The sequence below is a fragment of the Notothenia coriiceps genome, unplaced genomic scaffold (genome assembly GCF_000735185.1).
Source record: "Notothenia coriiceps isolate Sejong01 unplaced genomic scaffold, NC01 NC01_scaffold00016867, whole genome shotgun sequence".
NCBI lineage: Eukaryota > Metazoa > Chordata > Actinopteri > Perciformes > Nototheniidae > Notothenia > Notothenia coriiceps.
The window spans coordinates 80,166-95,042 of record NW_011349568.1 but is presented as its reverse complement, the minus strand read 5'-3'; the positions used below and the strand labels follow the sequence as shown (position 1 = coordinate 95,042).

Sequence of the window (14,877 nt, the reverse complement as noted above, 5' to 3'; positions counted from 1 at the left end):
GTCTTCTTTGCTGCTTTTGTGGCAGACTACAGCGCCACCTACAGGCCTGGCATATATACTACAGCGTCTCCAGCGCTTTCNTAACACAAATTAAAATGCAGTGTTTAATGTTACTGTATGAGTTCCAATATAAAATACAGTTGTACACCTCTCTTTGTGTGTCTTTATTATGACGTAACGACTAGTTGACTACTATTTTGAAAAATGTGTCGACTAGTAAATATTGCTAGTTGTGAAACCCCTACTACACAGTGTGGATTAAAGAAGGTCTTATTTAAAGTGTTCAGTGTGTGACGTCAAACAACCAGGAGGCTCTGACTTCCTCAGATCAAGGATCAGGGTCACACAGGGACATGTCTTTGAATGTTTCCAAGTTTATTTTAGTTAATTCATTAAATGTCTCACATGAAGAGGTTAAAACATGCCGTTGTTACATGGCCTGAATCACATTCCTCCCCTTTCTGTTCTAAATTTGATCTAATTTAAGGTCTTTTACGAAATGTAATCAAATCTCCCTGAGTTAAAGATTATTTCCAAAATAAAAAGAGTCCAACTTCAGGGGTTCTTTAATCGTTAAAGAAGTACTTTCACAATGTCTCTGAACCAGACCTGCTGATCTTGACCCAGATCCCAAAGCTGTCAAAGATAATAGGGCGAGAGTTTCTTTAATCCCAGTCAAAAGCTTTTTAAAGTAAGGCGTATTCGACTGTGGTTTGATATGAATAATATATACAAGTGACTTTAGTACAATTTCCTTTAACCTAAATCAGTTAAACTGCTCGAAACCAACAATATTGTTATCTGGACTTTATCAGTACACAAAGTTGTCCTCAATTTCTTACATTTAAAAAGTAGCTTGTTGATTAGGTCTATTGCCAAGTCAAACTTAATCAAGGTTTAAATTGCAAATGTAGGAACGTTAAACATATCACAGCCAAAGCAAACAAAGCACGTCTCCAAGACAAATCCATGACTTCCACAAAAAGGACTGGAGACAGAGAACTGGACTCAAATACTACAGCCCCATTCTTAGGCTTTAAATAATTAAATAAATACGCAAGTATACTCAATTCATGTTATGGTAATGTCTCTCCAAATGTCCCTTTCAGAATAATTCAGAACAACAAACAGTACAGTCACAAATTGATCTTTATAACTAGACCGACAATACAATAACTTATTTCTTGCCCATTTGAATACTTCCTCTGCAGTAATACAATGTCTTCACAGCGCGACAGAAGAGCACATGATAGAAAAAGACAATCTCATAGGCGTTTGAACAAAATGGATTATTTGCAGTTGATTGTACTCTTATTGAAGTGGCTGTAACTTAAACAGTAAAAGTGATGGAAATCCTGGTATATACATTTTCATCTCATAAATGAAGAAGTGTGTTGTGCCATAAATGTAACTGTAGCTCTTGATAGAGATGAAGGGTAGGCGTTTTCAATTATGTATATTGGATTATCATTTTTGCTTACATAGCATTCTGCTCCTTATAGTGTTAGACGCTGTGTAATGGATGATGGTAAAGTATTGTAAGAGAGTAATCATATTTTTCAAAAAGGGGATAAAAATGCAAAACATACTGGATGGTTGTAAGCATTCAAATGATTACGTTTAGGATTATATCTAGTATGAAAAACACGTCAAGCACAAATGTATTTGAATAAATTCAGAATATTTAAATAATTATTTGTCAACCATATCCTTGCTACTTGGACTCTCCTAGTACACACATCTGTGGCATACAGTCTAAAAATAAGCTTACTTTTGAAGAAGGGTAAATCTTACTCCCATTATAAATGTGTATCTGCCTTCATGTCAGAAACAGATCATCTGTGCACGTCCCCGTGTGTGTGGGCATGCGCAATGGCAATGGACAGGTACATGACGTCCATCCAATATTGTTACCAATTATTATTCCTTCAATTCATTTCCCAGTTTAAGTGTTAATAATAATATTTCAGCGTAAGACTGTTTAAGCTGATTGGTTTCACCTGTGGCCGTTGAACAGGTGCAAATAGCCTGAGGCCAATTAAGCTAGGTTAATAAAATGCATGTGGCTAATGTTAGAGGCAAAGCCCATGCTGGAGGTAATCTGTATCTTATTCACGCTGAATGTGAGTAAAACTGCTACAAAATGTGTATTTTTACGTAATTTAAAATGGTATTAGCTTTTATCTCTTTGGGAGCCCTTACTTTCACAGGAGACATTGACATATATCTAACTGCGTGTACCACTAACCACCTGGCGAAGGTGAAAAACGGCGTTAATAATGCTAACCAAATCTAAACCCCACGTTTCCTCGGTGTAAGACAAAGGTAAAGGCGCTCACCTGCCCCCGGTCACCTTTCTCCGGATGCCTCTTCGGTCTGATATGCAGCGAGATGCTCGGTAAATCTCCACCAGTCTCCTCGCAGTTGTAGAAGCACGACAGGTTCTTGTTTAATCTATGCAGTCACTTTCACAGCGCCAACCCACACAATCTTACACGAGACCTTACCGAAAAGCGTGCTCACGCAAATAGCCCCATTGATTAAAAGCCAATTAGAACTGCTGATGATTCCCAAAAGGTGTCCGGGTAAATCTGATAAGATAAATGCGTCTTATTGTGTGCTACCCCGGTGTGAAGTTGAAGCTGCCGTCGACGTGAAGAGCAGAAATAACATATACCGACTTGTAAAGGTGCCTTTCTTTGTGATACAGTGACATCTAGTGGCAACAAGAGCAACTGCAGTAATTGTTTATCCCTCCTGTCGTGTTCGTTTTAATGCTCTTACATTAACACAAAACACATTAATCATAACCACATTTTATTTACCATCCTTTTAAACTGTAAACAATGTCTCAGACTACTGGTTTACATGAATAACGGTAATGAATATACAAAGAATAGACATTTAAAAAAAATGTATTCTGATTATTCCAAAATTCACTTTTGGTCGATTTGTGGGTGTTTGTTTACTATCTGATGTGATGCATGAACATCATTTAAGGTTACCCATTCATTTCCTATTCATATGCACACTAAATGTAAATAACTACCACTTTTTAATTGGCTCTTCAATAGTGTTTTATTTGTCAGATAGTTAACATATTTTTTCTTCTCGGTCAACTTAAACAAAATATTTTCACCTCTTTTAGTTTAGTTTTATTGTATAATTTTTTATTGTCTACCCTTTTTATTTCTAATTATGTGCAATACTTGCTTTTATGTGTAAATCCCTACTGTGGAGGATATCACAATGCCTTGAAGCAGTCAAATTTAAAACACAATATTTATGATTGATGAAAGTAGTAAATTGGTCAGATTTGACCCGAACATAACAGGAGGGTTAAATAAAGAAAAACGAAATACCAAAGCGTTGGTGTCCAAGACTAATTTATTGAATTGAATTATTCATCATAAAGACATTTTTGATACAAATTATTTACATTTTTTGGGGCAAAAAACAAATAGATATACTGAGAGAAGAAGACAAAGAGAGGAGACGGAGAGAGGGAGAGAGAGAGAGAGAGAGAGAGATTTGCATGCACAATAAATCATTCAATATGGAAAGTCACAAAGTCCAATGCAGGTTGACAATCTCAGTGAGTGCGGGTGAATCAAAGGATCGGGGATAATGTCGGTCAGGTTTGACATCAAGATCATTTACCACTGATCGCCGTACTCAGAGCTGTAATGGAAGGGAAAAGGACGTTACTTAATTACAATTCACACACTTACTACGGCCTAATATATGGTGGATTACCAGCTCAACTGACCAATAACTCCACAGTGAGAGAACATGCTAATCAATACTCACTTTAAGTATGAAATATTGACAAGGATCTCAAGAACAAGACCATAAACAGCGAGGTAATCCTGCTGCAGTGAGGCGTACGGCAATAAAACAATTTGACCATATATTGGAGCAGTATTGGCAGGCCTACGTTGTAATATGTTTTTATTTAAAGAGGGCAATACATGTTTTTACACTCTAAATCAGAGGTAGAAAAAAAAACACGGCTCTTGAGTTCTCTGCACTGGCTCCATGTGGCTTTGACAAAAAGTAATATATAAATAAATAACAGCTATTTTTAAAGGTTGCTGACCCCTACTCTAAATGATTAGTGTACACAGAATGCATCACAATAGCTATGTGGTACTATTTCACTTGTATCAGTATTAGCCTTTAAAAAACAATATGATTGAACCAGACATGTATGGTTACAAATGCCTGCATTCAACCTGCACCATTATATCTTTGACTTATTATTAAGATGTTCATGGCCAACTATTACACATTAGCTTTCATGCATATGATATGACAGAAAAACCTTTGAATCCTTTAATGTGTTGAATTCTCACCGTGGTTCAGCGTCCTGGCTCGAATCGGCTCCAAGCAGCAGCCACGCCACCGCCTGCTCGGGGGTCGCCCTCTTCCCATACCTGGAGACAAATCCAACACCAGCATGTAATGACTGCAACTCAATCTTATTTGGAGATTCTCATTCATGTGAAGGCCCCTTCTCTGCTTTCCACCAGCAGTCCCTCAGTCAGCATGTCACTGCAGGGTGCTCTGTCAGTGTGACCTCCTTCAGCCTGGCAATTCAATTCAACTACTGGGTTTTCTCAAGAACCCTCAAGCTGTGTGTTAGCTGCACACACACACTATTGAGTTTTTTAAGGACTGGTTTTCTACTCACTCACATGTCTGTGGAGCAATTACTTGAAAGATAAGGAATGTTCAAGTTCAAACTGAGCATCCAGCGAGGCAAAAACAACAAGCTCCTTCGACTTTGTCTTTCGAAGTGTCTTTAGTAAAAATCAATGCCTGGCCAGTCGGGGAATAATAAACATGGATTTGTTTGAGGCATGAGAGTGCAGTGACAGCTACAGCCTCTTTCATTGCAGACCAGGGGGGGAAATGGTGAGACTATCCTCAGCTTCCAGCACAGGAAAATGTGCCATAGAGCAGGGATAGTGTATTTAATAACAGTTACTGATCAAAACTGTTACCAGTAATATACTATTACTATCTGTCATATTTAAGGCATGCCAAATAAGACCTCAGTGAAAACTTGGATGAAATGTGTAGAAAACCTACAATTTCACTATTAAATCATTTTAAACCTAGTAAGAACATGATCAGGGTCTCATGTTGAAGCATGTCCTAACAAGATTTGGAATCAAAACTGAGGAATACCAGGCTCCTTTCCTCTCCCTAATGATTTCTTAAGCACAATAATGCATCGTATGGTAAGCGTAATGAACAGAAAGTCCTTCTCAGCTCACCGAAGAAGATGAACTCTTGTCTAGCATCTGAAATGTTGTTTTACTTACACAACTAAAATTCAGATTAAAAAAAAATACATGAACAATAATGAAACATTACTGTTTATTAGTGAACTAACTAAGATTTAGCTCTTTACTTCATATATTTAACGGTGCCATCGTTGAAATCTCTACATTTGTGGACTTTTTTTGTTCAGGGATGATCTTGATTTTGAGTGAGAAACAAGTCTTATCAGACTGAATGTTGTGCCCCAACATGAGGGCTCGCCCCCCTGTGGCTCTCCTTGCAACTCGTCCTTGAGTCAGAGACTTAATCCCTCACATCACAGAAGGTGGACTACCTGTCTGCCCCGACCACAGGACGAGAAGACACCAAACTACTGCAAGTTTTACACATTTGCCAGTTTTTTCAAGGTGATGGAACTGTTGATTGAAGAGTTCATTATACTCACTTATATGTGCATTCTCTAGTTAGATAAATAGTAGAAGAATAGGGTGATCTTTTTGGGACTGCCACCCAGAGCAGGAGGACTATACAAGTTCGGAGCTGTTAAATAAACGTCTCTTCCCAGCAACAGAAGGCATACTAATGAATTAAATCCGGGAAAATAATACGCATCCATAACTCAGTGCTAGTACTTTAGGTTCAAACACAAACATAAAAGGAATTGAGAGCAGCTTGATGAGAGTACTGTATGGCAACCACTGCTGGATCACATCAAAGTGACATCAGACTTTCTTCACTTTATGAATGTAAACAATACCTAGTCAGCAACACTGTGCGTAAAATATATATTTCTATGATTAATACGTTTTTGTATGGCTCTCAAGGCATCATATCATGACAACCTCCCCCCCTTTAATATTCTTTCTTTCACACTCATTCTATTTTACGTCTTGTTTTCATTGTAATAGCCTGACTATTTTACTATCTAACCAACTATTTCATAAATCGTTTCTATCAAGTTCAGGATTTTGACAAAATAAATACAATTTTATTATCAAAAAAAATGATTTAAACATTAAATCTAAAGCATTGAGCATGTCTCACCTCTGCCTGGTGATGAGGTTGACATAATGCCGGACCGCTGAGTGGTATTTGGCCCAGTCCTCCGGTGAGGCGTCGCTCCCCGGGCTCTCCGGTTTGGGGGGGTAAGCGTCGGCAAAGCTGCTCAGACACACCAGCAGGCAGAGGACCACAGCTGCAGGCATCATCCACGATCTCATCATGTTGGCCATCTGAGGAGAAACAAGACAACACGGTGTAATTTCCCTTGAAAAATATGTATAAAACATTATATTGACGTGCGCAAAAATCTTTGTAGATCTAGGATACAACTTAAACTCTTATTAAAGTAAGAACACTTACTTTGTGACAGTTTTCTCCTGATTTAGTCTCCTGGGTGGTGTCCCTGTGTTGCTGCTCTCCTCAGATCACAGGATCGTATATATAGCGGAGATGGACACCTGATGCGCACTGTGACACTTAACCACACCCCCTTAGGCAGCAGCGCGTAAAGGGGAAACTTATCTCTTGTAAATATTTAAAGTAGTCTTCATGTGTTGGATTTGGTTTGAGTATTTGACTCTTTGCTGAATTATAAAGTTTATTTTGATGCGATTAGACAGGGGAAATTATGAATACTTCACTGTGCAATTTGCACTTTGTAATATCACCAATGCATGATAAATTAAAATTTAAATTAAATAGATAAACAGAAATCTAAGGTGTTTTTTTCTGCATTCTGAATAAGGACCACTAACAGAGCCAAGTTCCTATATTTTACCATAAATGAGCCCCCCCCCCCTGTGGTCAAAATCATTGGCCCTATAGGTTAAAATGGAGTAAGCATGATGATACACAGTGGCGATCTCAGACTTTATGGGGGCCCAGGGGGAAGAAGGCCATTGTATGTGACCATTTGGGATAGTTACAGTTAACGTTCTGTCGCTTGCTGAATACACACTTAGGGTTTTAAAAGTATATAACATAGTGTCTTTATGGGAAGTTTTGAAAAGGAAAGGAGTTTAAAGTCGTTTTTAAAGTTATCTTTGCGAAATGTGCCAATTTGAGTGGCCTTTTTCTAACATGTTTTGGGGGGCCTTGTTTGCCTTTCTTGACTCCACCCAACATGTGAAATAACAATCAAGAGCATCAGCAGAAATGTTTGTGTTTGCTAAAAATACTTGTATGTGAGAGAGATATGCAACTAAAAGAATACATTGTGGAAAGCACAACATTTTTCCAATAGAAAAGACACTAAGCTGCACTTACCTGCACTGAAGTCTCTCAACAGGCAGGTTCATGAATCATATNCAATTTGCACTTTGTAATGTCACCAATGCATGATAAATTTAAATTTAAATTAAATAGATAAACAGAAATCTAAGGTTTTTTTTTCTGCATTCGGAATAAGGACCACTAACAGAGCCAAGTTCCTATATTGTACCATAAATGAGCCCCCCTAACATGTTTTGGGGGGCCTTGTTTGCCTTTCTTGACTTCACCCAACATGTGTAATAACAATCAAGAGCATCAGCAGAAATGTTTGTGTTTGCTAAAAATACTTGTATGTGAGAGAGATATGCAACTAAAAGAATACATTGTGGAAAGCACAACATTTTTCCAATAGAAAAGACACTAAGCTGCACTTACCTGCACTGAAGTCTCTCAACAGGCAGGTTCATGAATCATATAAAAACGAATAACCAGAAAACAATACAACTGAGCCTTGACATTTGAAATAAGGGCCTCTTTGGAGAAAGACGGGATGACTAACCCTGCTAACATACAACAACATATCACTTATTCTGTTGAAAGATATTTTCTCAGGATTTCAGCATTTTGTCAAGAATATCTAAAACTTAAGAAGAGACCTTTACACATGGTATTAACTTGATGATGATATTAGCATCAGCTTCAAAAGCTTATATACATTTATTTAATATGCATTTATATTTTAATGGAGTGAGTTGAGGGTCTCTAAATAAGGTGCTGCATGGTGTACTTACATGACTTGATACCACCAGGAATACTGAGCAAATCAATGTCATGTAAGTACACAATGCAGCACCCTATTTAGAGACCCTCAACTCCCTCCTTTAATGAATGTGTTGCAGTGGACGGTAATCGAACGTATTTAATTGTTTTATTGACTGTTGTCTATTCTGTGCATGTAGTTAAGGCACAAACACATTCATCTTCAGATACTGAGGATATTGGATATTGATGTACGTGTGACCTCCAATAAGTTAATTTATAACTGTTTCCTAAATGTCAATTAATTACTGTTAATTCATTAATATGAAATGTATTGTAATCAGGAGCGATGTAGCCTATCCTGTCCAATCATTAGCACCTACAGCCTTCTCTGCTCTCATCACTGCTGCATGCATTATTCACACGGAGCTGAAGCCATTAATATGTGCTGGAAGTAGAGGTCAGCTACAGCAGCCACAGATCAATAATGCTTCTGTGTGAAACATAGCTTCAGTATGCTTTAGGGAAATTAATTTTAACTGCAATAAATGATTTATCGAAGTATTAGTTGATCAAGTTATTCTTTTACCTTATTTATTTGGTTCTAAAATGGAGAAACTTTCACAAAGAAGCGATCCGATCCTTATTTACGGAAGACGATTAGGGCCATACGTGAACATTTTAGAGATCTGACCAAAAGTGATTTGTTCTGAGATTAAAGTCAGAAATCAGACTTTTACTTTTGGTCACAGCATTTTTCTCATGTGGCCCTAATCCTCTTCCATACTTATTCTTGTACAACTTTTCAAATCCATATCAGAACGGAGATTTAAGTGTGTATGTGTGCTGACGACACTAATACACTCGCACAAAGACAATGTGTACATAAATACCTTTCAGGTCTCAAGTGCTGAGGCTAAGTCTAATGTAATCGGTCACATTTATGACCGTTGCAGCGGCTTCCGTTTATCTCCAATCTTCACGGTCTGCTGTTCAGTTAATGACGCCTGAAGCCATCCCTTATCGGGAGCCAGTGTTGACTTTTTACCGTGCACATGCTAAAGGGTTCCTGCCCCTGTGCTTTATGTTTGCACACAGGATAGAGATGGGATTGTTTGCCAGATGTTAAGCTAAAAAAACAATGTATTTGAAACCCTGCTGTATTAGATCAGTATTTGATCATGGATCATGCTTCCATATAACAACCTACATGTTGTCCTGCCGCACTCTCTGGGGAAGTCATGACATGTTGTTTATAGAGTTGTAAACAACTATGGCTTTTTCTTTGTCAGTCCCTAAACCCTGGTCAAAAACACAACTTGATTTGGACATCAATCCCCACTGACAGCCACCGTACACTAAACAAGCAGTTAAAGTGTATATGAGCATGCCATAAACGCTGTAAGTGGAGTGTGGCATTACACATTGATTGTGCTGGCTGTAATTATTGTACCATAATTCAAACTCATAATGGGGGACGATTAGTGTGCTCAAGTGTTTTTGACATCCAAATTGATGCACAATGGACCTTCAATTGTAATATCATGGCTTTTAACAATCTGATGAGTTGGAATAAACAAGGGGAATGGCTCAATAATGATTAAATAGGGAATAAACCATCGACCATTCGAGGGAATTGATGTGTCCTCTTCCTCGCTATCACCCATTCCGCACAGTTAACGGTGGCCATCGTGAACATTTAGTTAATTCTACTCCAGTAATCCACCTCTCTGCCTTCACTTTACGGCCTGTAAAAGTCAATGACAAGAAATAACAATATGCACAAGACAAACTCATTAGCTGGCTCCAGTGTTTGCAGGTAAACAGTGAGAAAGTAGCCGCCGTTAGATAAGAGAAAGGACAGATAGTTAAGGTTTTCACGGTGCAATAACCAAAGCTAATGCACTCCGCACTCCCGAGGAGCCACTCGGGCCCCCACGGAGAGGAAAGGCCATCAAAGATAATACGGCGAGTAAACTTTTTCTCTCATCTTGTCCACTTTTACAAACTTTTTCCTTATGAAGCAGGATGAAGATGTACGTAGACATTTGATATAAATCTACTTACTGTAGGAATCTACCTGTACAAATGGAGCTCTAAAAGCTTTTCCCTTTGCCATGACTTCCCCATTTCCATTTGCATGACTAGTTCAAGTACAAAAAGGAAGATTGCACAAACATGCTTATAAAAGTCAAATCTGTGTGTACAAGCAATCAACCGGGAGAAGGTCGGACCCCTTCCTGCCGTCACGGACAAAGAGGGAAATTATTATGCTTCTTTTTTTTTTTTTTTACATTTCGCCTTATCTCCAGAGTGAGGGGAGCCACTTATATGAACAGAGTGCTTTCCATGCGGCCAGGTCTCTTTGCACAGCTCAGGAGACAAAATGGAGGGGAAGATGGGCTGCCCACTACCACAATGCTGTAATTCATGACCACATAAATGGCTCTAAAAGGAGTGCCGGGCAGCAAACAATAACATATCTCTCTTTAAGTTTCATGTTACACACTATCTCAGATATGGCTGTGGGGCATGGAGCAGTCGGTCCTCTGGGGGAACAAGTCAGGGCTTCTCATTTAGCATCCAAAACAGCAATGCCTTCTGTTATTGCCCCCCGCCCCCCTCTAGTTAATCGAAGTCTTTTTCTGGAAAGCAGAGCCCACCAATTACAGCAATATCTCACCGACTGATGTGTTTATGAGGGCTTGCAGTGGCAGCTTCAGGTAATTCTGACGGATGGCGATACAGGTGTCTGAGGGCTCGGGGAAAAGGTCGATGATTTGATTCAGAGCATACTCTCAAAGCCGCTACTATAAATTAAGAAAGCCAAAGTGCTATTTCTGTATCACAATGAAACAAGACCAAATCAAAGTCTTACTCACCATGACTAGATATGCCTTAAATGTACAGCTTTACAAAACCAGATGACGTCCAACTCAATGGGACTGTATTCATGCGTCATAACAGATAAGGAACAAGCTGTAATCTGTTCATATTGGCCTCAAGCTTTTGAGATTTCACGTCTTAGAGGTGTTGACTCAGGATCTCTTCCCAATGGACACCAATTACACAAAAGCAACCCCACCTCCTTGTTGTAAATCACATTGATCCTCAGGCTTTGAGGTGCTCAAAAAGCCAATATCGAGGGATGGTGATATTGGAGGAGCCAGGAGTGTCGCTGAAAGACAATGACTGATGTTCAAGTGATGTGCCATCCAAACATCCGAAGAGAAAATACCCAGGAGAACGGGCAGTGTTTCAGCAAACAGGAAAACAAGGAGAAAAACAATCCAACCAATAGTTGTGGAGATATTTCACTCAAAACCAAGAATTGGAAGCTTGTGGCGGTGCGATAGGAAGTCAGGGGATCACCAAAGAATCCCGAATTTGGTGCTGATGCCAGCCTGATGCATATACTAATTGATCTAAAGGAGCATAGATGAAAACGTGTTGGTCTACCAGAAGGAAAATTAAGGGGGGATACCAAAATAAAACATATCAATTTTGGGATACCTTTTCAAGAAAATCCATCAAATTGAGATATTAAACTGAACCAATGACCAGACTAGCATTCCCATACCCAGAGTCATGCTGTAGTTTGGCTTAAAATCAATATTTTGATGATATTCAAGTAGTCATAATGCAAAATGTGCCTTTCTTATTATAGCAAATAAGATTATGGGACAATATATACTTTAAAAAAACCAACTAAACAGCTTGTTTGATTTGGCTTTTTTTCTTCTATTATCTAAAGAACAGATTGTGATTTCTGCTGGACCACAAATGTTTTCAGTCCTTATACCACAGTTGTATTTATTTACACCATGGCCAGAACAAACATCCCAGCTGTAAAGCAATCCTGCACAACATGTTGTAAGCCATCTCAAACATCTTCATCATCACAGCCGTCTCCACAGGCCCACATCTAACCTGTGGCCATCTCCATTTCCCTTTAAAAGCGAGATGAATGATGTTAATCAGCACACGGGAGCCCTGCGCCTCCCTCGGCTCCTCATCCTGCTGTAATAAAGCGGTCTGCCTGCATGAGTAATTACTCTCGTCTGTCTCGGGCATATGAGCAAAGACCTGAGCTTCACTTAATGGCCCCCTTCTGGCTCGAGGTGGATCTAAGAACAGCTCAATTACTGATTCTTTATGGAAAAATACTGTTTAAAGATAGTGTGAAAATAAATGGACACATTACTGAAGGTGGCGTTATACAAATATTTTTTTATTCATTTGAAGACAGCATCAAATGTCAGCCACTGAATATCCTTTTAAAGATTTATCATTTAAGATAATTATTTTTGTACAGAACTGCACAAAAAACAAGCCACGTCTCAAACATAAAAGTAGGGCTAAGTCAGGATATCTTATACTAAACGCAAAAAAGTACAAATATATAGGAAAATATTACAAACTTGATATTCTGAAGAAGCCCACATTCACAAATAAAATAGCCAACTTAAGTGCCAACGAAAAGCCACATAATAATCTTTCATCTCTCTTAAGGGTTAATATTCGTAGCATTAAATTGATTCAAAACAAATAAAGAACATTCTTAGACTTAAATTGGAGACACATCCTAAACATGTCTTGTTTTACGCTCCACTTGCTTCTTTCTCTAGCAGTGTCTCTACCATCTTAGGTAAGAAGATTTCCAGGAAGTGAAATAAGTCGTGAAACACTCCCGTCTTGTCGCTGGTTGGCTCCAACGTCAGCACCGTCTTCGTGCTCTCCGTCTCGCCCACCATCTGCGGCTGCACCTTGAACTCCAGGGTCTCCTTGAGCTCGGGCTCTTTCTCGATGATGTGATCTGTGACCTGCGCCTCCATCTCCATGCAGCTGCCCTCCGGCCTGCAGTCAGTATCTTTGATCAGCTCTCTCCTCACTCTCCTCCGGCCGGCCCACACCATGTGCTTATGCGCGCAGATCCAGTGAGGGAGCTCGGGCTTTTGCATTTTGGTCATTCTTGGTTTTTTGCCTTGAGGAGACGCAGATGCTTCGCTGCCAGAGGACAGCCGCCTCTTGGCACCGACCACAGCCGTATCTTGGGATTCAGAGCTGTCAAAGCTGTCGTTTGTTGACGTGTTGAGGGACGTTTCCATTTCCCCGGCGGCATCGACCACTGAATCCTGACCGAAGACGGCGTCTGTGGAGGGAGCGATGTCACACCTGAGAACATTTTTAAAGACTCCCTCCACGGCAGAGCAGACCTTCTGAAACCACAGCAAACGGAAACCATCTCCCGCCATGTGCAGCTCATTCCTCAGCGTTTCGGGTAGCGACGCTAACTTGAAGGAGATGCTGATGGTCAGCTGCTCTGTTTTGGCCCGCGGGGCATCCCCATGGGGGGTAAACAAGCGCACCAGCCCCCATGATTTCCCCTTGATGGATTTGCGCTGGTACTGCAGGCTGCGGCAGTACTTGTCAGCGTCCTGGCACTCTCTCAGAAAGCTGCGGTGAGAGCGTTCGGTCATGTTTCCAGCTACGTTGTGGGAGAGTTCAAAGGGGTCTAAGAGATTCAGTGGGCCCAGTTTGGGGCCGTGGGGTTGGGTCTTGGTGGGTTTTTCCTCCTGCATGGCCTCCTCCGCTTTATTTTGGCTGAGGAAATCAGCGATTGGGAGTGCACAGCCTTTCCGGACAGATATGACACTACCGGCAAAATCGAAATTAGCATAGAAGGTGAAGAAGCCAAAGAGCAGGGGGCCTGAATAGAGAAGACACATGTGTACATATGAAGAAACATTAGGGGCTGTATGATGGCTTTGTATTTAGAATATATGAGGATGCCACATTTCATTCTGATTAGTAATACTCTCACTTACAGAGGTCCTCTGTATTCTTGCTGGGGGGAACAGCTATAGGCTGGCTAGGGAAGGTGCAGTCCCATCCCTCAATCACACACTCTTCCTCCTCACCTGCAAAGAGGTTAACACATAACGATAAATAAATGGCATATTTAAACAAAAGGCAGCAAAACAGGCAAATGGTCTTGACATTATAATTGTACTGGACCAACTAAATCTTCAATATGTAAGAAATACTTTTAAATTAAAAAAAATTATACGTTTTTCAAACACTGAAATAGAGGCCGACTGAAACCCCTAAAATCGTATTCAAGTTCTTAAAACACATTTATAAAAACACAATTTGCAAGTAGGAATAACTTAAAGTGGACCTATCATGCTATATTTGAAACATATATTGTAGGGCCATACCTATAAAACATGTCTTTTTTTTCCAAATACCAAACAGATCATGCATTTTAGCCATGCCTCATTTTGCTCTATTTGCTCTTTTTTAGCCAAGGGCTGATTCTGTGAGAAGTCTTCTTCGCTGCTTTTGTGGCAGAGATTACAGCGCCACCTACAGGCCTGGCATATGTACTACAGCGTCTCCAGCGCTTTCGAACGGCAATGGCCGTGGCTGTCTCCTCCTGATAGGTGGAGAGTTGCCCATATAGGCGGAGCTCCTCGTTTCTGACGTCAGAGAATTTTCAAATCTGTATCAGTCTATATCAGATCCGTTGCAGCCCGTTTTTAGAGATTTGGGTATGGAGGAAAAGAGAGAGGGTTGTGTTTTCTGACACTTGGTGAGCTCCCTGACAAACCG

General features: G+C 39.9%; 1 protein-coding gene across 1 annotated transcript; it reads right to left on the bottom strand.

The window, feature by feature from the left end:
- Positions 1–3,456: 3,456 nt before the first annotated feature.
- On the bottom strand, positions 3,457–6,685 carry pyyb (peptide YYb). Its single transcript, XM_010776305.1, has 4 exons — positions 6,652–6,685; positions 6,334–6,521; positions 4,356–4,436; positions 3,457–3,681 (listed from the first exon to the last, which is right to left on the bottom strand). The coding sequence occupies exons 2-4, from the start codon at positions 6,519–6,521 to the stop codon at positions 3,657–3,659; spliced, it is 294 nt and encodes a 97-aa protein (XP_010774607.1). The 5' UTR covers positions 6,652–6,685; the 3' UTR covers positions 3,457–3,656.
- Between the last annotated feature and the right edge of the window lie 8,192 nt (positions 6,686–14,877).